Genomic DNA, 24,851 nt, shown 5'->3' on the forward strand with positions numbered 1-24,851 from the left:
ACCCCCTCCCCGCCCGTGCACGCCGCTACCCGTGGGTGCGCAGCGTTGGTATCCTGAGGACCTGGCGCTTCTGCCCACACCCCCACCCTCTCCCCACTCCCGGGGGCAGACCAGGAGCAGACCACCTACTTGTCCCAGACATGCGGTCAGCCGTGGCTCTGCGCTAATGGGCCGGGATGGCCTAATTACAGCCCGGGGCTTCCTGAGCAATTACGGGCCTTCTGGGGCCTGTACAGTGCTCTGTTCCTCTCCCCGACCTCCCCACCGGCACTGCTGCTCACGTTTCCTCCTTTGTCTCAAATGTGCCCCCGCTGCTCAGAGAAGCATTTAGCTCCCCGCCCCCCACCTTGCCCTTCCGCCCTTCCGATACCCAGATCTTGTTACAGGCTGGGTGAAGGGCCTCCCGTTGTGGAGAGACCCCGGTCAGCCTCTGCCTGCAGGCCTTCCCCCCCTCCACCACGCTAACCGCTAAACTTTGCTTGTTGACTTCCTCCCGGGCCAGACCCAGGTCCCTCCAGCTCTCCCCTCTCTGACTGCATGACTCACGGCTGGCTCTGGAGGGACAGGCAGAGGCTCAGCTCATCAGAGGAGGACAGTCCTTCAGGTGACCCCTTCCCAGCTCTGTGGGGACCCTCCCCCTCCTCCGAGGGGCACGAGGGCAGGAGGTCCTGGAAGTGGGAGGGGGTCTGGGGACCAGACCAGGAGCCTCTCAGGCCTGGGTTTGCATCCTGTCACCACCCTTCCTGCTTGGTGATGGTGGGCAAGTCTCCACTCTCTGCATCGCGATTTCTCATCTGTAAAATGGGGCGATGGTCTCAATGTACGGTGCTGGGGACGTAGGAGAGACTAGGCAGGCAAACGTCCACTGCTCAGAGAGACGGCATCTTCTGTGTGGGAGCCGGGAGCCCTCCCAGTGGCCGTGACCCGAGAAGGCAGGTCACAGAGAAGTTAGGGTGAGCCGGGGCCATCGTGGGCGCACCGACACCGAGACAGGGCAGTGAGAGAGGCCAATGCCTGCGACACAGGTCCTGCCCCAGGTGGAGCCACCCCACCGGATGTCCTCCAGGCCACTGACTGGGAGACCTGCGTGGGTTCTCAGAGACAGGGTCAGCAGAGGCAGTGGAGAGGGAGGTGACCCCTTTCCTGCCGGGCCTCCTTCCACTTGCACTAGGGGCTGCAGCTCCTGGGAGAGAGAGGAGGACAGTGCGACCCAGGCTTCTGCGCAAAACGACACCCTGGGCCCGTGGGCACCCAGCCTTCCCCAGCCAGGGAAAGGCACCCAAGAGCTTTCCCAGGAAGAGGACGCCGAGGGGGCTGGAGGGGAGGAGCAAAAGAGAGGCCTTTACTCTCTGCCTTTTCTCCCCCCACCCCGCTGTTGGCGTAGAAACCGTGAGAACTCCTGGCAGCCGCCGTGCCCTTAGGGGCCAGGGAGCAGAGAGGAGCGCCGAAGATGGTGGCTCAGGGAGGATGGGGGTCCCACAGAAGGATGGAGGGGCTCCCGCTGGATCTGCGGGCGTCCTTGTCCAGATGAGATTTCTCAGGCTTTTCCTGAGTCCAGGCTGGGGCTGGGAACCATCCATCCAGGGGACAAGAGTGGAAGCGACAGCAGTGGTTATAGAGAAAGAGAGAAGAACCGGGGAGCTGGGGCAAGCCCTGGGAGCCATGTTCTTAGAGCAGGAGGGACAGAGGCAGGAGGAGGGGTCCTCGGGGAGCCACAGGGCCCTGAGGGACGGTCAAGTGCAACCTCAATGTTACAGATGGTCTGAGCGCGGATTGGGCAGCGACTTGCCCAGCGTCACTCCACGCCCTCTTGATTCCCTTCCACTTGCACAGCCTACGGGGGCCTCTCCACCTCCGAATGGCCCTGCTTTTCCAGCCCCGGCTGGCCCAGGCACCAAGGGCAGAGCTGGGGTGAGGACAGGTGCAGTGGCTTTGCCGGTTCCCGGCCGTGCCTGCCGGGCTGGGGCAGGTGGTCCCTGCCCGGCATCGCCCTGTGCCCTCGTTGGGCCGTGTTGTTCTGGCTGCTGTGCTGCAGACTCTTGCTTGCTCGCTGCAGACACAAGGGCAGGTCCAGCTGCTCCCAGACCCCAGCCAGCCCATGACGGCATCCCAGCCGGTGCCGCCGACAGGCCACGTGAGCCGAGCCCACGCAGGCCACAGCCCCACTGTGTGTGGGAGGCAGGCATGGGCAGGAGGTGGCAGGGAACGGCCGGAAGGTTTTTATTGGCCCTGGTGGGGCTGAGTCTGTCTGGGCCCCAGTTTAGATCGTCCCTGGAGGATGGGGTTCACTGACTCTCTGTTCCACTTAGAAACACTCCGGGAGGGAGATGAGAGGGGGCACCGAGGGGGTGGGAGTGTGTGGGGAGGCTGGGGGCGGGCAGCAGGTAGCCCCGGCCAGGATGGACAGCAGTGGTGTCTGCGTTAGCGGGGAGGGGGCCCCGAGGCCACAGAACTGGGTCACGGCCACTGGGAGGGCTCCCAGCTCCCACGCAGAAGATCCCGTCTCTCTGAGAGGCCCACCCGGCTTCTGGTTTCCGCTCAGGGTCCCCTGGGGCTATCACATCACCTCTCTGAGCTTTAGATGCCTCCTCTCGGACATGGAGGAGTTGGACCGGCTCCCACCGAGCTCAAAAACTCCAGGATCCTGTTACAAAGGGGATGGGGTAACAGCAGAGCTCTCAGGGAGAGCCAAGTATGGGTGTGAGAATTCATCTCCCAGGCCAGGCCTGGGGGGCAGCCCGTGACCCGGTGCCGAGACCACCGAAGAAAGGCAGGCTTTTGCGGTGCCTTGACCCCGCGGGGGCTAAAGCTGTTCTCCACAGTTCCTGTTCTCATTCAGCCAGAGGGTTCTTTTCTTCTGACCCTGGGGCACCTGACGCGCCTTGGCCAGAGTGACGCCACACTCTGCTCTGTGCCCTCAGCGTCGGTACAGCTCTGAGAGGTGGTGACTGACCTGCGTGGCAGGCGGGAAGGGCATTAAGGTCATCTGAGCCCTGACTTGAGCGCTAGACTGGGCTCTTCAAGGAAGAGAAGAGTGTCTCCATCCTGGCGTCTCTCCCAGGCCCTAGGCCAGAGCTGAACAGGAGCAGGGGGTCCACAGCTGTTTGGTGAATCACGCTCTTCAAGTGTATACTGAGCTTTCCCTGCCGTGTGCCTGGGCTTCGAGCCCAGGGCAGGGGATGGGAGCCGTGGTCCCCCCCATCTTCCTGGGGCCCTACAGTCTAGCGGGGTCCACCAGAGAGGTACCAAGGATTTGCTTTCACTATATTGTGACTTCTCTTTCCATGTGTCAACTAAAAGATTCAGAAAGTAGTAGCTCCAAGAGCTCAGAGAAGATGCTGGAGTAGTCAGGGTGGACTTCCTGGAGGAGCTGCCCTTTCTCTGGGTTGTTGCTGTCCCCACTCACTCAACTCACACTGGGAGCGATCCAATGCTCAGGCTTCACCTTCTTGGCTTTCTCCTCCATGTCACCTGACTCCATTCCCGGTCCCAGGTGCCTAAAGGTCACGGGCAAATCCTGGGGTTGGGATGGGGTTGGGGCAGGAGGTCAGGACAGCAGTCAAAGTCCATAATGAGGGTAAGCCTCCAGGCCGGTCTCCAGAGTAGGACAGATGATCCTGCATGGTTGTGGCCTTTGCCCAGAGCTGTCCAGCCTCTCAGCCCCCAACCTGAATGCACGGTGGAGCTACGGCCAAGCCGTGAGGTCAAAACGATGAGCGCCCTCCAGGCGCAGGCCTCATGCCAAATGCCAGCGCGTGTCAGCTCGGGGTGGGCTCACGGCCTGCAGGTGAGATTCTCAGCCCCACTTCACCGGTGGCCAAGCCGACTTAGAGGGTCAAGTCAGTCGGCAGACCTGGGCCCTGTGGCTTCAGACCCTCGGGTGTGACAGTGCCCACTGCCAAGCGTCCACTTCACGGGACAGCCTCGGGACACCTGCCCTCCTGGACTGACCTCTCCCCTCTTCTCTCTGACTCTAGGTGCCCCAGGCCCTCCAGGACCGAGAGGACTCAAGGGAGATGTGGGCATGAAAGGGCCTGTTGGCAGCAGAGGACCAAAAGGAGACCCCGGCAGCTTGGGGCCCCCAGGACCTCAGGGTCCTCAAGGGCAGACAGGGGACACCGGGCCTGTAGGAGAGAGGGGGCCGGTTGGCCTGCGAGGTTTCCCAGGCCTCAAAGGCTCGAAGGGCAGCTTTGGAACTGGAGGCCCAAGAGGACAGCCAGGCCCCAAAGGGGACGTGGGGCCCCCAGGGCCAGAGGGGCCCCCAGGGTCTCCAGGGCCAGAGGGGCCTCAGGGAAAACCAGGGATCGCTGGAAAGATAGGGTCACCAGGCCAGCGGGGGCCCATGGGGCCAAAGGGCGAACCAGGAATCCAGGGTCCCCCTGGCCTCCCTGGGCCCCCGGGCCCACCAGGAAGCCAGAGCCGCTACTGAGGAGTGGCCCAGTCCCGGACACTGCCACGCAGAGGTGGGGAAGGGTGCTCGGGTGAAGAGAGACCCCCGAAAGGCCACACCTGCAGACGCTGTGGTCCTTTGGTCCCAAAGAGCATTCCCCCAGGCCTGCCCCTGCACCTCCGGGCTTCCCAGGAGTGACTATACCATAGAAAGCAGCCCCATATACACACGTGCACACGCACGTGCACATTTCCCTGCTGGCCGGGGGGCTGACTGGGTTTCCGTGGCTGGGCGGGAGGAGAGGGCAGGAGAAGCCCCCTCTCCTCTGGCTGAGCCTGCCAGGGAAGTGGCTACCTCGGGGCAGCGGTCTTAATTCTGGCTCTGAATTGGTGACCAGCGCTAGTCTTTCTAGCATCTTCACACCCATCCTAGCTGGCTGGCAGTTCCCTGAGGCTCCCAGGGGTTGAAAAGACCCAGGAAAAGCTTTGCAGGGGATTGCGGACGAGGTGGATTTGGCAACCACAAGACCTTCCCTGTAACCATGGGAGCGGAGTCCCGGGAACTCACACAGGACGGAGCAACTCCACCTGGGCCCTGAGCACTGTGCCCCCGGGAGTTCAGCCTTTTTTTCCACATCTCCAGAAAATTCCTCGCTTCATCCTTGCGTCCGCCTCTCAGGAGCATTCCAGAAGGAATCCAAGCAGGAGCTTCACCTGCACCGGGACACTCTCCAGGCCCTGGAATGTTCTGCCAAAGTAGAAGGCTCCGTTCCGATCCGGGAGGTGACCGCTTTGTGGCAACTGGGGGAGGGCTGACAGCCGGGCCGCTCTCCCTCCCCCCCCCAACCCCCACCTGCTCTCCTCCTGACCTCACCCCACCGTGACCCAGAATGGCCCCGAGGCCTCTCTGCACGGGCAGCTCAACCAGATGAGGGGGAGGGGCCCCAGCTCCCTTTGATGTCACCCCTCACCCACCTTCATCCTCCTGCACAGCCAGCAGCAAGGAGGACTGGGACATCCCCAGAAGGGCAAACTCACCGTGAAGCTGCCCCTTCTTTGTGTTCTAACAGATAACGACCACCCCTGGGATGGGGGCTTACAGCTGTCCCCTCCCCAGCCTGACCCAGAGACCGGCCCCTCCCCATTCCGGAAGCCTTCCCCCCTTCTTGTAACAGGTGTGCAACTGGCTTGCACGCCTGCTGCCCTCATTGCCGTGTAGTTCTCCTGTCTCCATATGATATCATGCCACGTAGTATCACCGACTCAGTAAAGAGCTGTTTCCAGGAGGGAGGTGTCTTCTGGTCCTTTCTGCCTGACCGGGACCGTGATGCCTTCAGGGGCTCCACCTCACTTGGCCTTTGAAGGGGAACCAGTGCACAAGGGGTCCCTTAGATATTCAGTGCCCCTGTGGAGTCCAGGTCTGACCCCCAGCCCTTCACTCTGGAAACACTGAGGTCTGCTGGGAGTTCCCAGCGGTCCTGCAGGGCCAGGGACCAAGGGTAGCTGAGGATTACCCACAGCGAGCAGGAACGCAGTGGAAGCGAGGTGAGCCTCCTAACCTCGCAGCAGGGCCCTAGAGCTCTTGGGCTAGAACGAGAGTGGAAAATAAAACAGGACACTGGAGTGATACCCCCTGCTCCCCTGCCTTGTCCCTAAGACAAGGAGATAAAACAGAAAAGGGGGGGGACACCAGACCTGCCCCAAAGGACCTGGCCCTCCAGGGTCCACCGGAAACAAAGGACAGCTGGGTCCCCTGTGAATCAGCCAGGCCTGTTCCAGGAATCAGGGGTGTGTGAAGGGGCTGTGCCCTCGTCTGGCTTTCAAGGCATGTGTCTTAGTCCGTTCAGGCTGCCGTAACAGAACACCACAGACTGGATGGCTTCTAAACAGCAGAAACAACATAAATGATGAGGGTCATCCACCCTCGTGACCTAATCCCTTCCCAAAGGCACCCCCCCCTCCCGAGCCCATCACACTGGGGGTTAGATTTCAACATAGAAATCTGGGGGGGTGGACACAAACATTCAGACTATGGTAGCATAGTAACCTCATGCGTCAGCAAAACGGGGCCTAGTGAAAGCCCTGTGCCTTGTTTTGCTTTTTTACTTTTTTTTTGGGGGGGGGGCAGGGGTTGGGGGGAGCGTCTTAGTCAGAAGTCTCCAGAGAAAGGAAGGCTGAGAAGTGTCATGACCTGCCATCCCCAAGCTGGAGGCCCAGGAGAGCCAATGGTAGGGTTCCAGCCCTAGGGCGGAAGACAGATGTCCCAGCTCACACAGTCAGGCAGAGAGAAAATTCTCCCTTCCTCCACCTTTTTGTCCTATTCAGGCCCTCAACAGACTGAAAGGCTGCCCATCTGCTTTAGTGAAGGGCCATCTTCTCTACTCAGTGCACCCATTCAAATGCTCACCTAATTCGAATGCTCATCTCTTCCGGAAACACTTTCACCGATACACCTAGAAATAATGTTTAATCAAACATCTGAGCATCCCATGGCCCGGTCAAGTCAGCACTTGAAATTAAGCCTCATAGGGTGTTTGGTAGAGGAAGCGAGCAGAGAGGTGGAAGGATGGGGATGGGGCCCCGGGGACCGTGGCACAAGGCACCCAGCACTTCCTTACTCCCCATGGTGGCTCAGGGCCCCTGCCCCAGCTGCCCCCGTCAACAACTGAGATGTGCTGGCCAGTGAGTTAGGTACTGCGGGGTTACAGGGCTGAAGCGGCCTTGCCCTGGGGGCTCGCCTCTCATAGGGGAGGGAGTAGTAGTGAAAGATACCTCTCCGCCTCGTGCGGGGCAGGCTGGGGGCTGGAGAACAAGGGGTCATGGCACAGAGGTAATGGGCCTCGGGGGAGGCAGTGAGGACCATCCAGTGGTGTCATTTCACAGTCTGGGTCCCCAGGAAAACCTCCAGGAAACTCTCACTACTCATTGTCCCGGGTGGGGTGGATGACAGGCCTGGCAGGGGTGCCCCTGGGTGGGAGGGGCCAGCATGGACGCAGGTAGCCGGAGAGCAGGGCCAGGGAAACGGGAGCAGGAAAACCCAGGACGTCCCAGGACGTCGGAGCAAGCCAACGTCCCAGAGTCCAAATCCAGAAAAGTTAGGTCTGGGATGAATTCCAAGGGATGAGTTGGGGGCCAGAATGCGAGACAAGGCTACAAGGATGAAAAACTGAGCCGATTTCAGAACATAAGCAAAAAAAACATCAGAAAAACTCATGGGTCCTAGACAATGGCCACCAACACATCCCTGACCGTGTGGTTTTGGGGGATCAGCTTGAGTCCATCCAGGCAGTCACCACCACCTCTGGTTTCCCTGGTCACAGAAGCCCTCGCAAGCTCTAGCAAGGAAATCAGGAGAGGGCAGTCGTGACAAGGATGCAGCGGGTAAAATCAAGGCTATGGAAACTTGAAGTGCAACTCCATCTCAGGGTGACTAGACGTGGAAAGCTGCCTGCGTCTCCAGCATCCGTCTTCATTCCAGAGAAGCAACCAGTCTCCTATCTCTCTTCTCTCAGTGACCCCTGACCTCCCCTTCCTGCTCCTCTTTGTCCGCCTCTATTGACCAGCATCTCCTGTTTGCACGAGGCCCAGCATAACAAACAGGGCGACGGCTGACCACCAAAGGACCCAGTCCTACAATCTCTAGTTCCCAACCCTAGGAGAGCAATCTGATCGTTACCCTGTGGGTCAGGGGTCTACCCTGATCCAGTGGGCTGGAACCACAGGGGAAGAGGCGGAGGGAGAGGGGTCACATGGTAAAAAATCAGAGGCACAAGAGCAAGAGTGACCATGAGCAAAGCTGGCCACAAAATCTGTGTTTGGCAACAGAGGAACAGGAGAATAACCTCAATAGGAATAATAATAGCAAACACCAGTGGGAGAGCTGCTATGCAACAGAATGCCATTCTAAGCACTTTTCATATGTTTATCCATTTAATCCTCACTACAATTTGTAAGGCAGCTATAATGTCTATAAATCTATAATCTCTCTCTATATTGTATCTACATATATTATTATTATTCCCACTATACAGATGGGGAAAGTGAGGCTTGAAGAGATTAATTAACTTTCCAAAGTCACATAGATAGTGAGTTTTTGTTGTTGTTTTTGTGTCTTTTTGTTTGTTTGTTTGTTTTTAAAGGACACAGGAGCCAGCCTAAAGGGGTTCCCACTGGTCAAATCTGGGACACTTTATTTATTTATTTATTTATTTATACAATTCCACTTTTCTTTTTTCTATTTTTTGGGGCCATGCCGTGCAGCATGCAGGATCTTCCCTGACCAGGGATTGAACCCACGCCTCCTGCATTGGGAGTGCAGCATCTTAACCGCTGGACCGCCAGAGAAGTCCGATAATGAGTTTTTAGACGTTTCTCTATTGAACCTCAGTCTTGGGTGATTTAACTTCTCTGTCCTTCTGTTTCCTCCCCTGTAAAATAGGGGTTACAACTGGACCTACCAAATGAGGTTGCTGAGGGGATTAAGTAAAATGATGCTCTTGGCCAGTTTCCCAGTGTCTTAGTCAGCCCAGGCCGCCATAACAAAATACCACAGATTGGCTCAGACAAGAGAAACTTATTTTCTCAGAGTTCTGGAGGCTGGAAGTCCAAGATCAAGGCACCAACTCTTCCTGGTTTACAGATGGCTGCCTTCTGGCTCTGCCCTCACATGGTAGGGGGAGAGGAAGTGTGGGGGAAGGGGAGAGGGAGGGACAGAGGGAAGGCTCTCTTCCTCTTCTTGGAAGGCCACAGTCCTATCAGATCAGGGCCCCACCCTTATGACCTCATTTAACCTTCATTACCTCATAAGACCCTATCCTGAGATACAGTCACACTGAGGGTTAGGGCCTCAACACATGGATTTTCTGGGGACACAATTCAGTGTCTGGTGCCCGGCAAGGGTTACCATCCCGTAAACATCAGGCATCATCATGGTGGTGTTTATCCTACAGACCCAGGCTTCCTGGATGGCAATATTACTCACCACTTTCCTCTGCAGATGAGTGGCCAGAACTCCAGGTCCTGCACACTCTCACCCACATTCCCTGCATGGTTAGAGCCAGGAACAAGCTGTGACTCACCCGGCTCAACCTCTTTACTTTTCAGGTAAGAAACCAAAGGCTGAGAGGGGCTGAAGGGCTCGTTGACCAACCGGAACCAGAACTCTGGTGTCTCGGTTCCTGGGCAAAGCAATTTCTCATGTCTCTGGTCTTGCCACAATTTCAATGTGCTATTGGTTAGGACCGATGGGCACCAACCGCTGCACGTTCCCCAGAAACTACTGCCTCTGCAACCCCTCTCTCTGTCTCATGTCATCAAACACTCCTGGTAATAACACGGCCCTTCAGGGCAACTGGACCATTGTAGGTATTGCCGAAAATCCTAAGAGCTGATCACAGGGGTTAGCAGGGCCGGCAGTCAGAATTGTAAAGTTTGCAGCAAACTCTGTGAATCAGTATCTTTTTTTGTTGTTGTTGTTGTTGTTTCTTTTTCTCCTTTTTCCCTCTGCGGCACGGGTCTCTCACCGCCGCGGCCTCTCCCGTTGCGGAGCACAGGCTCCGGACGCACAGGCTCAGCGGCCACGGCTCACGGTCCCAGCCGCTCCGCGGCACGTGGGATCCTCCCGGACCGGGGCACGAACCCGCGTCCCCTGCATCGGCAGGCGGACCCTCAACCACTGCGCCACCAGGGAAGCCCTGAATCAGTGTCTTGTTCTGTGCATAAACTTTGGGAAATGGATCCAACCCACATCCAGTGGGGAGATCGGATGGGCTTCACGATTGAGACCCTCGGTGGACACGGAATAGGGATGGGTCGTGCGTGCTCCCTGCTGGGTCCTCCATTTATTGGGGGAAAGTCGGCCCAGCACCGCCCTCTCTGACCTTCACTTTCTTCATCAGGAAACAAAGAGAGTGGCCTGGTCTCCACTCCGTTTGGGAGTCATCGGATGTGCCTGACCCCTCTGTCCTACAATTCTAACCAGGTGCTCTTCCTCCTGCCCTGCTTGGCTGCTTTCCTGGAATTTGCCAGGGCCAAGGCGGGAAAGTCTGAATCCAGACTGAGAGGTGACAGCAGCAGGACGCAGTCAGTGGCTTAGGATCATGGACTTTGCTGTTGGGTTGTTTTCGTCTCCACCAGATGTGCAAAATGTTGAGGCGCTCCTGAGCCTTCTTCTAAGCAGAGCAAGGGGCTTCCTGGAGGTCACAGGCCTGGGGCACGTCCTTGAGCACCTCTAAAGACCCCCGACCTGCCCACCCTTCCTCCCCGGCAGCCGCGGTGCCCTGCCAGCTGGGGCAGGACAGTGGGCTGGGCAGAACCTCCAGGCCTTCCTCCTGCTCCTCTTCCCCAGCCAGGGCTGAGCTGGCAACGCCTGCCACGCCAGCCCTGGACACACCTGTCAAAACAGAGCCACAGGAGAGGAGAGTGAAGAGCTGACAAATACATTCTGACGTGCCGTACTTTCCAGTAGGGCGGGCCGGGCTGACGAGCCCGGACACATAGGCTGGCGGCGCCCTGAGCAACCTCCCCGGGGATTTGTTTTCCTTGCGTTCACCCGTCCAGTCCTTTTGTTTTCTTTTGAATGCTTCAAAGGGCAAGGCTCTGTGTTTGATGTAATGGGAGAGGTGCAAAGGCTGGTGCAGTGCCCTCAGCAGGGCAACCACCCAGGAACCCGCAAAAATTCAAGACTGCGGGCCTGCACCCCAGACCCACTGCTTCAGGACCACAGAGATGGGGTGGGACAGGAGGAGTGAGGGGGAGAATTCTCCAGGAAATTCCAACGCCCCATGTAAAACTTGAGAACCACGGGCACAAGAGACAGAGAAAGGAAAATATTATTTTTCGGCTTGTGTATAGTATCTCATTTAATCCTCATGAACTAAATGTATTTCTATTTTATAGGTCAGAAAACAAGGCTCAAAACAGTAAATTGCTCAAGGCCACGTAGAGATTATGTGGATTTGAACCCAGGATTAGAGGAAGACGGCTCTGCCGAGCTAATGCCGACCAGGGTTCTTGGCCTTCCCCAGTCAATGGAAATTGATAAGAGGCCAGACAAGAAATTCAGGCAAGGGTTTACTGGGGCCCCTTCTCCCCATGCGGGGGCATGAGCTGGTTCCTTATATGGGGTGAGGGTAGGGATGTGTTCAGGGGTCAGGCCAGAGGGGTGGGTTGGGTGTTTTGCCCACCCCTTAGGTGGTGCTGGATGCAGGGGGCATGCACAGTACCCTGCTTTTGCTCCCTGCTCTTCAGAAGTGGCAGTTGGGGTTTTTTTTCGTCTTTTTGTATCTTTTTGTCCAGAATTTGCCCCAACTGCACATGCAGGCAGTTATTTTTAGTCCCTTAGCAGTTATTTTTAGTCCCTTGGAGCTTCTTTGTATTTTGTTGCTCAAAGAGATGTTTGTCCAGGTGTAAGCATTGTAGCAAAGGGCCCCAGGTCCCAGCCTGTCTCAGAGCTACTTCTTCCAAAACGGCGGGATTGGGAATTCAATGGGGCCTGAGAAAACCGAGATCCACAGAAACAGACTTACTCAAAGTCCCAAAGCAAGCTAGGGACCAAGTTGTGACAAGGCCCCAAGTCTCAGGGCTACGAGGCTTCCCCATCCTGGCTGCCTCATCACTAAACATGGCGATGGACTAGTGAGAGCAGTGCAGGACTCGGAGACAGGAGCGCGCTTCCTGCTGTGAAAGTTGGAGGCTTCCACGAGGAAGCCAGATGCCGACCTTTAGCCAGGCTGCTAAGCTCCCCAGACCCCAGGTCTCCAAAACGGGTGCCCAGCCAAACCCTCCAGCGGGGAGGAACAAACTTTTAAATATTAAAACATCTTCTTGTTGTGTTTTAGTCACTCAAGGTCACACTCTGTTTTCACATAATCAGATCTGATGTGAAGTCAGCCAAAAAAGTGTGGACTGATCGAAAATATGACTTGAAAATAGATTTAGATTTATTATCCTTCATGATCAACATCATTCTAAGTGTAATTTTGCTTTGAGACATTAACCGATAATAGAAACATAGAAAAGAATTCATAAATAAATTTACATATATTAGGAGATCAAAGAAATCATCCCCCAATTTTTTTTTATTAATGGGGGTCGTGATCAAAACATTTGAACACCACTGCCCTAAGCCAACTCTGTTTCTTCTGACATTGTCCTGTGTGACAAAGCAGAGTTCCCCCATATGAAAGGAAGAAAGAATCTCCCCTTGATGATTTTAACCAGATTTATAACCCGATGGTTGCTTCTTTTTCTGAACTCCCCAGACCTCTAAATGCCTCCAACAAGCCTGACCCACAAGTTTATCGTTTGGAACTTGCTTGCTCCCCATCATCCATCCTTGTTCTTACTTCAGCTTCACAAAACAACCTTCTTCTGGACATAGAAACATTTAAAAACTGAATAGGCAGTGTGGGCATCCCACTGAGTTCGTTCACTCAGAGATCATTGGTCCCACGGGTTGGAAGGAATAGAGGTCAGAGCTTAGGGCTGCCAAGGCAGCTGGAATTGGGTACCGGACAGGGTACTGGGCGGGAGGAGCTGTGCAGAGGCGGATCCCCAGAAATCTGCACAGAGCTCCCCTGAGTGGTTGGCTGAAATATACAGGGCAAGAATCTGTGCAGGTCTGTGAGCTGACTCTGAACTAATTCTAGACCGACAGCAACAAGGCCTAAAAACAACACCCCTCTCTCAGTATTTGAAACAGAATAAGTAAGCAGAAAAGCCATGAGGATATAGAAATTTGAACAATACTGTCGACCGATTTGATCTAATGATGTGAGAATACTGCACCCAGCAACAGTTGAATATTCATTCTAAACTGATATTGTAAGCACGACATACCAACATTTGTTGGATGTAGATAAAACAGTGCTTAGAAGGAAGTATAGAGCTTTAAACGACTATATTAAAAAAGAAGAAAGCTTTTTAAATCAAAGAACATAAAATACTTGGGAGTAAATTTAACAAAATTTGTATAAAATCTCTACATATACAATTATAAAATGCTGCTCAGAGAAATTTTGAAAGACCAGAATAGGGCTTCCCTGGTGGCGCAGTGGTTGAGAGTCTGCCTGCCAATGCAGCGGACACGGGTTCGTGCCCCGGTCCGGGAAGGTCCCACGTGCCGTGGAGCGGCTGGGCCCGTGAGCCATGGCTGCTGCGCCTGCGCGTCCGGAGCCTGTGCTCCGCAACGGGAGAGGCCACAACAGTGAGAGGCCCGTGTACCACAAAAAAAAAAAAAAAAAAAAAAGACCAGAATAAATGGAGAGATACACATGTTCATGGATTGGAAGTCTCAATATCATGTGTTCTCCCCAAACTGATATATAGTCCGTGCAGTCCCAAACAAAGTTCCTGCATGTTTTTTTGTAGAAATGGAGAAGCTGATGCTAAAAGATACATGGAAATATAAATGACATAGAATAGCAAAAGAGAAAACAAAAAAAATTATTGGAAAAAACGAATTTGGAGGACTTAACATTGCCTGATTTCAGTGGTTAATATTAAGATATAGTAATCAAGACAGTATGGTATTGGCACAAAGATAGACAAATGGAACAAGAGCAGAGTCAGAAAAAAGTTCAATACTAAATGGTCAACTGATATTTTTTTCACAAAGGCATCAAAAGAAATCAATGAGAAAAAGAAAGATTCTTTAAAAATGGTACTGGAACAATTAAATATCTAAACAGGAAAAAATATATATCTTGACCCCTACTTCATACTATACACAAAAGTCAATTCAAGATGGATCAAGACCTAAACTTATAAACTAAAATTATAGAGCTTCTGAATAAAATGCAGAAAAATACCTTCATGATCCTGGAGTGGCAAAGATGTCTCAGCTGAAACAAGAATAGCATTAACCATAAAAGAAAAATATAATAAAGTAGATTTCATAAAATTAAAATCTGCACATTAAGAGAGCCAGTTAAGTAAATGATAAGGCCTGTCACACATTGGGAGAAAATATTTGACAAATAATTTATAAATAGAATATATAAATATCTCTTGCAACTCAGTAACAAGAAGATAAACAACCCATAAAAATAGGTGAAATGCTTGAACAGACACTTCACAAAAGATACTAGCACATGAAAAGATGATCAACATCATTAGTGATTAGGAAAAGACAAATTAAAACCACCATGAGATACCACTACACACCTGTTAGAATAGCTAAAATTAAAAAGACAGACCAGGACATCCCTGGTGGCGCAGTGGTTAAGAATCCGCCTGCCAATGCAGGGGACATGGGTTTGAGCTCTGGTCTGGGAAGATCCCACATGCTACTGAGCAACTAAGCCCATACGCCACAACTACTGAGCCTGCGCTCTAGAGCCCGCGAGCCACAACTACTGAGCCTGTGTGCCTCAACCACTGAAGCCTGGGTGCCTAGAGCCCATGCTCTGCAACAAGAGAAGCCACCACAATGAAAAGTCTGCACACCACAACGAAGAGTAGCCCCTGCTCGACGCGACTAGAGAAAGCCCGCATGCAGCAACAAAGACCCATCACAGCCAAGAATAAATAAATGAATAAATAAATTTATTTTTTTAAAAAAAGACAGACCATGCCAAGTGTTAGGATGAGAAGCAACTGAAACTCAATTACACCACTGCTGGAAATGTAAAATGATATAACCTCTTTGGAAAACAGGTTGGTAGTTTCTTAAAAATTTAAGCATACACCTGTTATATGGTTCAGCCATTCCACTCCTAGGAATTTATCCAAGAAAAATAAAAACATATATTCAAAAAAATTTGTAAAAGAATATTCATAGAAGATTTATTCATAATAGCCAAAAAGTAAAAACAAATCAAATATCCACCCTCAGGAGACTGGATAAACAAGTTGTGGTATATCCATACAATGGAATGCCACTCAGCAATAAAAAAGAAAATAATTATGCTGAGTGAAAGAAGCCATACCAAAAAAAAAAAAGTATCTCATGTATGAGTCCATTTATATGAAATTCTAGAATAGGCAAAACAAATCAAAAGTGGTAGGAATAAGTTTAACGGTTACCTGGGGCAGAAGGAGGGAGTAATTTGCTGTGAAGGAGCATGAGGCAATTTTGTGAGGTGATGGAAATGTTCTATATCTTGATTAGGGTTGGTGGTGATACAGTTGTAGACACTTGTCAAAAGCCACCAAATTATATATTTAAAATGTATGCATTTTATTGTATGTAAATCATACATCAGTAAAATTGATTTTAAAAAATAACTAGGATACCACAGCTTACTCACTAAAATAATTAAAATTAAAAAGACTTAAAAAAAAAAAAAACAAGACTTAAAATGTCCAGTGTTAGTAAGGATGTTCCTGGTGGGAGTGTGAACATGGCAGAACGTCTTTGGGAAACTCTTTGGCAGTTTCTTGTAAAGGCAAACAAGCACTCACCCTATGACTCAGCACCTCCACTCCTAGGTATTTACCCAAGAGAAATAAAAACATATTCCACAAAAACATTCACAGCCACTTTCATCATAATCGCTGAAAACTGGAAGCAGCCCAACTATCCATCAACAGGGGACTGGATAAATAAATTGTGGTATTTTCGTGCAATGGAATATGAGCTACTCAAAAGAGGGAGGGGGAGAAGGAGTGGGAGGAGGATGAAGAAGAGGAGGAAGAAAGAGGAAAACAAAAGATATAAGCAACAACACTGAAAACCGCTATATTGGAGAAAAAAGCTAGACACAAACGAATACATACAGTATGATTCCATTTATAGTAAATTTTAGAAGAGGCAAAGTGACTCTGTGATGCTCAGGATCAGAACAGTTGCTGCCTTAGACTGTGCAGAAGAAGAATAGGGGTTGATGGAAAGAGCATAATGCAACTATCTGCTGTCGTGGAAATGGTCTACCTATTGATACATGTGTGATTCTACAGTTATGCATTTGGTAAAACTCAACAAACTATACACGTGATCTGAGCATTTCACTGAATATAAACTAACACTCAATTTTTTAAAAATCATAAAGTAGAAATTCACTTCCCAAAACTTGAGTCAAAAAAGCAATTATAGGGCTTCCCTGGTGGCGCAGTGGTTGAGAATCCGTCTGCCGATGCAGGGGACACGGGTTCGTGCCCCGGTCCGGGAAGATCCCACGTGCCGCGGAGCGGCTGGGCCCGTGAGCCATGGCCGCTGAGCCTGCGCGTCCGGAGCCTGTGCTCTGCAACGGGAGAGGCCACAACAGTGAGAGGCCCGCGTATCGCAAAAAAAAAAAAAAAAAAAAAAAGCAATTATAATAAAATTAGGCTGAAATAGATATAAAAAATATTTTTAAATTATCGTATAATGAAAAGACTAAGTCTCAGAAGTTGAGCAGTGTAGCTGAGGCATACTTTGAGAGAAAATTAATAACCTTAAACACTCATATTAATTAGAAAAAAAGAAAGGCTAAAATTCATGAGGTAAGTGTCCAACTTAAAATGTTTGAGGAAGTGAACAGGAACACATATAAAGAAAATAGAAGAAGGAAATAATAAAGGGCAAAAATTAATGAAATGGGAAAAAGAACATTTTGAATAGAGAGGATCAAAAAAGCCAGAAGTTGGTTCTTTTAAAAGCCTAATAAAACTGATAAACTTTAGGCAATATTGATCAAAAAAAATGAAAGAAGGCATAAATAAAGAACATTAGGAGTGAAAAAGTTGACATTAAGAGGAAATAATGTGAACATTTGATGCCAATAAATTTGAAAACTTAGATGGAACAAACAAATTCATAGGAAAGTGCAACTCACCAAAACTGACTCAAGAAGTCTAAAACCTGAATATTTAGAAACCATTAAAGAAATTAAACCAGTGGTTAAAAATACCCCCACAAGGAAAACACCAGGCCCATGCAGAAAGACTTGAAGGCAAATTCTATGAAAACGTTCAAAGAACAGCAATTCTAATCCAACACAAACTCTTCCAGAGAACAGAAGAAAATAGGGAGCATCCCCAACTTATCCTGTGAGAGAAAATCTTGTTACCAAAACCAGAAAAGAAAATACATAAACAGATGCAGAAAAAGCATTTAGTAAATGAAGCATCCATTCATGACTCTTAAGAAGTCTTTTCCAGCTAGGAATAAAAGGGAACTTTTAAACTTGAAATATATTATCTACCCAAAAAGTCCACAGCAAAATCTTTCATTGAGGTGAATTGAAATTATTCCCTTTAGTATATGTACAATTGATTCATTTTGCTGTACATCTGAAACTAACATAACATTGTAAATTAACTTTACTCCAATAAAAATTTTAAAAAGAGAAATTATTTCCTTTAAGAGAACCAGACATTACATACCTCCTGATATGAGGCAATAGAAAGTACAGTTCCACCTAGTAAGTAAACTTGCCAAAAAAAAAAGAAAGAAAGGAAGAAAGAAAGGAAGGAAGGAAGGAAGGAAGAAAGAAAGAAAGAAAGAAAAGAAAATTGACCCTGATTGTAATCCAGCCTCTAGATCTGTCTTCCAGTTTACATACAATAGCTCCAAAGAAACATGTTAATACCATCTGCATGAGCTTGAGTTGTCGGACAAGAATGTCAGTCAAACCCAGAATGACTCAGTGTCTTTAGCAAATAAATAGCATGGGAAAAGCAAAGAGAAGAGGGAATGTTATAGATTAAAAGAGACTTAAAATTCATCTTCAAGTCAAAGTGTATTGAAGAGAGAAACTCAAGAGACATATCAACCAAATGCAACGTGTGAACTTTGGACTTTAATTCAAACTTACCAACTTATAAAGACATTTTTTTAACGATTTTATTATTTAATTTGGTTGCACCAGGTCTTATTTGTGGCAGGCGGGCTGCTTAGTTGTGGCATGCGAACTCTTAGTTGCGGCATGCATGTGGGATCTAGTTCCCTGACCCGGGATCAAACCCAGGCCCCCTGCATTGGGAGCTCGCAGTTTAACCACTGCACCACCAGGGAAGTCCCTAAAGACATTTTTGAGAAAATCTTAAGAAACTTGAACACAGATTTATGATTAGACCATTGAAGAAATTAAGTGTGATAACGTATTGTGATTATGGTTTTTTTGAAAGCCTCTATATGTTAGAGATACACACCTGAGATGTTAGAGGGGAAATGATTTGATGTCTGGGATTTGCTTTAAAGTATTCCATGGGATATGACAAATCCAACACAAATGGCAAAACATTGATAATTGTAAAACTGGATGATGGGGACATGGGGTTCTTTATCCAGTCACTTTACAGTTGTGTATGTTGGAAATTTTCTCTTTTCTTTAATTTTTAAAAGAATTTTCTTGAAAAACTGATTTCCAATGTTCTGTTAGTTTCAGGTGTACAGCAAAGTGATTCAGTGATATATAGAATCTTTTTTAGATTCTTTTCCATTGTAGGTTATTACAAGACATTGAGCAGAGTTCCCTGTGCTAAACAGTAGGTCCTTGTTGGTTCTCTATTTTATATACAGTAGTGTGTATATTTTAATCCCAAACTCCTCATTTATCCAAACTCCTTGATAACCATAAGTTTGTTTTCTATGTCTGTGAGTCTATTTGTGTTTTGTAAATAAGTTCATTTGTATCGTTTTTTTTAGATTCCACATATAAGTGATATCATATGATATTTGGCTTCTTCTGTCTGACTTACCTAGTATGATAATCTCTAGGTCCATCCATGTTGCTGCAAATGGCATTATTTCCTTCTTTTTTATGGCTGAGTAATAAGAAATCTTCGATAATCATAACTTAAAAGACAAATAATGATGATGATGATGGAAACTGTTACTGTGAAAAGAAAACAGAGGGCAAGAGGCCCGTCTCCTCCTTGGCCATCATGGGACCTCCCGGGGGCCCAGGCTGCTACATAAACTGTCTCCAGCCCATGTCCACGGCTGATTCTTGTACCATTTCTTTCTCCCAGAATTCCCTTCCTGCTGGTCTCTGTCGGCTTCAGTCCTGCTAGCTCAGCACCCCTGCTGCCTACAGCCATAGCTGCTGTGTTAGTTTCCCCAGCAATCACTGTCTCTTCTTCGGGTAACAACACCCGTATTTTCCTTTGCATAAACATCTTTAACCACTTCATGCGGCTCAAATAGTGTTGACCTCACCACCCACGTCCCCCCAGAGTGGACCGGTGGCTCAGGGGTGACCAGTGAGAACACCGCTGCTCTGGCCACACCCTCTGCCGGAATGGACGGGTTACCCAGGCGGGACTCATTCACCAAAGAGCCCCAGCGCCCAGCCTTGTGCTGGAAATATGAGAAAAGACACACTTCCTCTGTATGGGGTAGCGAGGTCAGAAGACTGAAACACCTGGAGCGGCTGGGCGTTTGCCTAACACTGAGAGAAGACCCTGCCTAGGAAAGGAGCCACCATAAGACAGCAGAGACTCAGAGCCTGGCCACAACGTCATAATCCCTGAACAGAGTCACACTCCCTGCCCTCAAAGCAGTCTCTCCTCCCACACCCTGCACTCCTCCTGAACATTCATGAACCAAATACCCTTTTGCGGGGAAGTGGGAGAGAAAGAGAGAGGAGAGAGAAGGTGGTGGGGAGAGGGCGAGAGGGTGCATTCTCTTTAGGATCCAGAACGAGAGATGCTACTGCTGTCATTACTTGTATTCAACAAGGAATTGGTGATCCTGTAAATTTCAGTAAAGTGGGACATAGAAATAAATGGTAAAAGGCATAAGGGGCTGACATATGGTAATAAATGGTAAAAGCCATATGGTGTCTGAGATTTTTTTTCTCCTCTTACTTTCTATAATGATGTGCTAATTCCATCAGCATCCTTTATTTTTGCCCTCAGTTTAATAATCTGGCTTCCCGTGATTATATTCCCTTCAGTCAGAGGATTATTAGCCCTCCTCCCACGGACGCCTCACCTCCACAATCACTTGGAGGGGGTGTGCTTTACCCCTTCTCTTCCCTACTGAACGGGCCGCAGCGTGGCAGGGGTGTGGAACAAGCACGTGCCTGCTGTTCAGATTTGAATCTCAGCTCCAATAAGCCATGTGACTTTCTAAGCCTCACTTTCCTCATCTATAAAGTGAGGATAATAATAGCTTTCCATGGGGTTGTTGAGCCATCTAAATGAGATACTGTGTGTGAAGGTGCACAGCACACTTTCCAGCACACTCTGGTCTTTCTGCTTCCATCCTTTCTCCCCCCCCCCCGTTTTATTGCGATATAACTGACGCGCAGCACTGTGTGTGTTGAAGGTGTACAGTGTAACGATTCGTCTTACGTGCACCAGTGAAGTGATTATCGCAATAAACGTAGTGAACATCCATCATCCCATACAGATACAACATGAGAGAAATAGAAAAAAATATTTGTTCCTTGTGATGAGAACTCTTAGGATTTACTCTCTTAAATTTCACGTATAACATGCAGCCGTGTTAATTATATTTATCATGGTATACATCACATCCCTGGTACTTACTTACCTTATAACTGGAAGTTTCTACCTTTCCACCACCTTCATGCAATCCACCCTCCCCCACCTCCACCACTGGTTACCACAAATCTGATCTCTTTTTCTATGAGTTTGATGGTTTAATATAAGTATAATTGACCTAAAATGCTATGTTAGTTCCTGGTACACAGTATAGTGATTCGATTATTTCTGTACATTTCAAAATTATCACCACCATAAGTCTAGTTACCATGTGTCACCGTACAAAGATATTATTACATAATTATCGACTTAATTCCCCATGCTGTACATTCCATACCTGGCCCTCATTTATTTTGTAACTGAAAGTTCGTACCTCTGAAGCTCCCTCACCTTTTCCTCTCCTCCTCCTGACCCCCAGCCCCTGGCAGCCATCCATTTGGCCTCTATATGGACTCTGTCTCTCTTTGGTTACATTTGTTCGTTTGTCCTGTTTTTTAGATTCCCCGTATAAGTGAAATCATACAGTATTTGTCTTTCTATGACTTATTTCACTTGCCACACAACTTTTAGAACTATTTGTTCTAGTTCTGTGAAAAATGCCATTGGTGTTTCCATAGGGATTGCCCCGAGTCTGTAGATTGCTTCCATCCTTGATGCTGTTCTCCTTAAAGAAACCAGAGTTTTTCGTTTTGTTTCAGCATAAATCAGATCTCATCTATTCCCTGCCTAAAATCCTTCCAATAGTTTCCCACTGCACTTAGAATAAAATCCAAACTCTTTAACAAGGCTCAGGAGGCTCCCCTGCTCTGCTCCCTGCTGGCTCCCCTAACTGTCCCTCAGCCCCCAGAGGGGGGGATTTTATACAAAGAAGTGTGGACTGGGGTAAAGTGGCCCATCAGAGAAAAGGCAAGGAGGGAACCCTAAGGGATCGCGGAGGCAGGAAGCAGTCACCACCCCCAGGGCTGGTAGAACAGAGGGTCAAGACTGAATTATTGAAACTCAGAAACTTGGAAGAGGGGCCCATAAGGCTGAAACTCAGGTGTCTGAGTTTCAGACACGGTGGCCTTGATCTTCCTCAAACAGAACAGACAGGTGCCAGCCTCAGGGTATGAACACCGTAGATACCACCACCTGGAACCCTCTTCCCCATGACCTTCATATGTGGCTGCTGCCTCATCCTTCAGAACTCCACTCAAATGCCACCTCCCCAGGGGGGCCTTTCCTGATCATCTCTCTGCAAGTAGGAGGAGAAATAAATAGGATGATGGTAGGGGAACTGTAAACAGGGAGCATTTCCCACACACTGTTCACCCTGGAATAACCTGTAGGCATACGTGCTCTCCCACCAGACTGTGAGTTCCTGATGGCAGGCATTGTGTTTCATACGTCCATCTTTGCTTTTCCAGAATCGAGTGCTCCATCCCTGAGAGCGGAAACGGACTAAATACAGCCCCTGGCTAGTGGTCTCAGGGGAGCCAGTCCTGGGTTACCTGTCAGACCTAGTGGGTCAGTTATTAAGCTACTGTCTCTCTGTTCCAGACTCTGCCCTCTGCTCAATGACTGCTTGGCGATGCCAGGACTCTCTCACTCACCTGGCTTCCGGTTACACTCTGCCCAGAGGGGTTAGTAGACAGAGATCGAAGCCAGGAGGAGGAGAAGAGACTCACTCCTTCCCACCTGCTTCCTGTGGGCTTTTGTTTCTTGTGGGCGTCACCGCAACCTTCCTTCTTCACCTATAACAGCAGCTGGATCCAGTTCGAGGTTTGTCAAACACAGAAGCAGCCTGATTGCACGCCCCTCCCCTCCCCTGCTGGAAAACACTGATACCAGATGGCTGCCTGATGGCCCTCTCCGAGCTCGGGGATACCAGGGTCAGCTGAGCTGAGCCCCCTCCTCAGACATCTGAGTTTCAGCCTTATGGGCCCCTCTTCCAAGTTTCTGAGTTTCAATAATTCAGTCTTGACCCTCTGTTCTACCAGCCCTGGGGGTGGTGACTGCTTCCTGCCTCCGCGATCCCTTAGGGTTCCCTCCTTGCCTTTTCTTTGATGGACCACTTTACCCCAGTCCACACTTCTTTGTATTAAATACTCTCTATCTGAATAACTGGTGTGATTTCTACTTCTGAGCGGATCCCGAATGATACAGCAACCCAGGAAACTTTCATTGGTTTAAAAAGATTTATTGAATTGCTGTCCTTCAGGGATTCTAACTAAAAATGATGGACAGAACTTGATTCTGTGACCAGTAATTATACCTGTAATTAGTGACCTATGCGTGGTTTGTACTCTAAAATTATTTCCATCTACAGGAGGGAATGTTCTGTTGTGCCCACGATGACACGATGACTGATGGTCAGTGATGATTTATGATGAGGAAGGAAGGAAGGAAAGTGATAGAAAAGACACAGGGTAAAGGGGAAAGAGCCACCAAAGTCCTTGATAGTGGCCTAAAACAACCCAACCTACCAAAAAGACTTTCAAAAAAAAAAAAAAGAAAGAAAAGGCAAAGGAAGATTGACCGTAAAAAAAAAGCCACTTCTCCCTCACGAATACAATTCATTTGTGAAGTGTTTTACCTACTAATATTTCTTCCTAAGCCATTGGTGGGCTGGGAGGCAGGGCTGGGTGTGAGCAAAGTTCCCGAGCTTCATAGGCCCCGGAGAAGGCAGCACGGTGTGTGACTGGATGCTGTGAGTATAGCTGGAGGAGCATTCCAGAAGGACAGTGACTCACTGTTTTTCAGACTTGCTTAGGAGGAGAACTCTCACTTGAATGTCAACGTATCAAATAGATTAGGGAGGGCCACAAAGGGGTCTTCTAGAGCACTGGCAATATTCTATGTCTATACCTGGTGATGGTTCCACGGGTGTTGGCTTTAATTTTATTTTTAAACGGTACATATATGTTTTTGCACTTTTCTGAATGTATGATATAGTTCCCAATTTTTTTAAGGGGGTGGGGGACTCTTTAGTTAAAGAGGCTTTCCTAAGCAGCCCCAAGGCCCTTCCTTAGAACTTGTAATTCCTTGGGAAGGACTCTGAAAACGTTAGAACCAAACCAGTCAGTCAGAAAAGACCTGAAATCAGAAACAGCATCTCAGAGGAGTGTGTGCTGAGGCAACTCGAAAGGTCTGAGAGTGAAATTTCATAAACCAGTTCTGGCAGTGCCCAGGGGAGACATTCCCTGGGCTTGGTGGGGTGGGGGGGTCTTGTAGACACCCCAGTTCCAACCAAGGGGTTGACTTGGGGGGACACTGGGAACAGCTTTTGTTTCCTCAAGATGTGGAAAGCTAAGAGGCAAAGGGCTATAGGCTAGGCTGGGGGTAGAAACTCCCTAGGAACAAGGAAGTGAAAACGAGGCTGCCCATCAAAAGCGTGATTATTCCGTGGCAGTTCCAAGCTAAACCAAGTGACCCAAAGCGATGCTAGGAACGCACCTTGTTTATCGCTCATCATCTTCCCATGTCGCAGAGGAGGGGTTCGGGTGGCTAGGGCAGGCTCCCCAAGGCCCCATTTCAGAACAAAAGTCCTCTTGTGTTTGGATGTGGGTATGCGGACACTAAAACGACATCTAAATGCTCTAGGATCTGGGGAATCCTGTGTCTGGGGGTGGCCTGGCCACGTTGTCTCAGAACCCCAAGACGTCACAGAACCTGGTGGGTTGGGAGCAGGCCCAGTTGTGCTCTCTTAGCTCTGCTCAAGCTGAGCTGGACGCAGCAGAAGACCCCAGGCCCACAGCTAAGACTGGTTTGGACCAGAAAGCTGCTTTCGGTTATTTATCATGAAGGACGCTTAGTTCTAGAGACCTAGCATCTCTATCCTCTATCCAGAGAGTTGCAACCTTTCCCAGTGTTAGGGTATCCAAGAGACTGATCGGAAGTTGCCGGCTTACGTTGGGATTGCCAGCACCTTGCTGAGCTTGACTTGCTTGGACAAAATATAGGAATGACTTGCCTCTGTACCTCACAGCATTATTGGAAGAACTGAAACAAAGAGCGTACGTAGTGGTATATCTGATCGATTTCCTCCCATCAGGCAGATGGTTTCACAAATCAGCAGCCAGCACGCATTTGCAAAAGGGAGACAACCA

General features: G+C 49.4%; 2 protein-coding genes across 11 annotated transcripts in view; one reads left to right on the forward strand and one right to left on the reverse strand.

Annotated features, from left to right (window-relative positions):
• The window catches only part of SCARA3 (scavenger receptor class A member 3), a 38,693-nt gene extending 33,018 nt beyond the window's left edge, over positions 1-5,675 (forward strand). For 5 of the 7 annotated variants that reach the window (XM_059071342.2, XM_059071341.2, XM_067039963.1 and 2 more), the window contains one exon: positions 3,978-5,675. In XM_059071342.2, the coding sequence (XP_058927325.1) occupies positions 3,978-4,429 (452 nt within the window). In that variant the 3' untranslated portion in view covers positions 4,430-5,675. The remainder of the gene's footprint in view (positions 1-3,977) is intronic. The other 2 variants (XM_067039965.1, XM_067039964.1) reach the window with 1 other exon arrangement.
• Positions 5,676-8,544: 2,869 nt separating this feature from the next.
• CCDC25 (coiled-coil domain containing 25) overlaps positions 8,545-24,851 on the reverse strand; it is an 88,661-nt gene continuing 72,354 nt past the window's right edge. For all 4 annotated transcript variants that reach the window (XM_067039966.1, XM_067039968.1, XM_067039970.1 and 1 more), the window contains one exon: positions 8,545-10,780. In XM_067039966.1, the coding sequence (XP_066896067.1) occupies positions 10,619-10,780 (162 nt within the window). In that variant the 3' untranslated portion in view covers positions 8,545-10,618. The remainder of the gene's footprint in view (positions 10,781-24,851) is intronic.

The sequence above is a fragment of the Kogia breviceps genome, chromosome 8 (assembly GCF_026419965.1).
Source record: "Kogia breviceps isolate mKogBre1 chromosome 8, mKogBre1 haplotype 1, whole genome shotgun sequence".
Taxonomy (NCBI): domain Eukaryota; kingdom Metazoa; phylum Chordata; class Mammalia; order Artiodactyla; family Physeteridae; genus Kogia; species Kogia breviceps.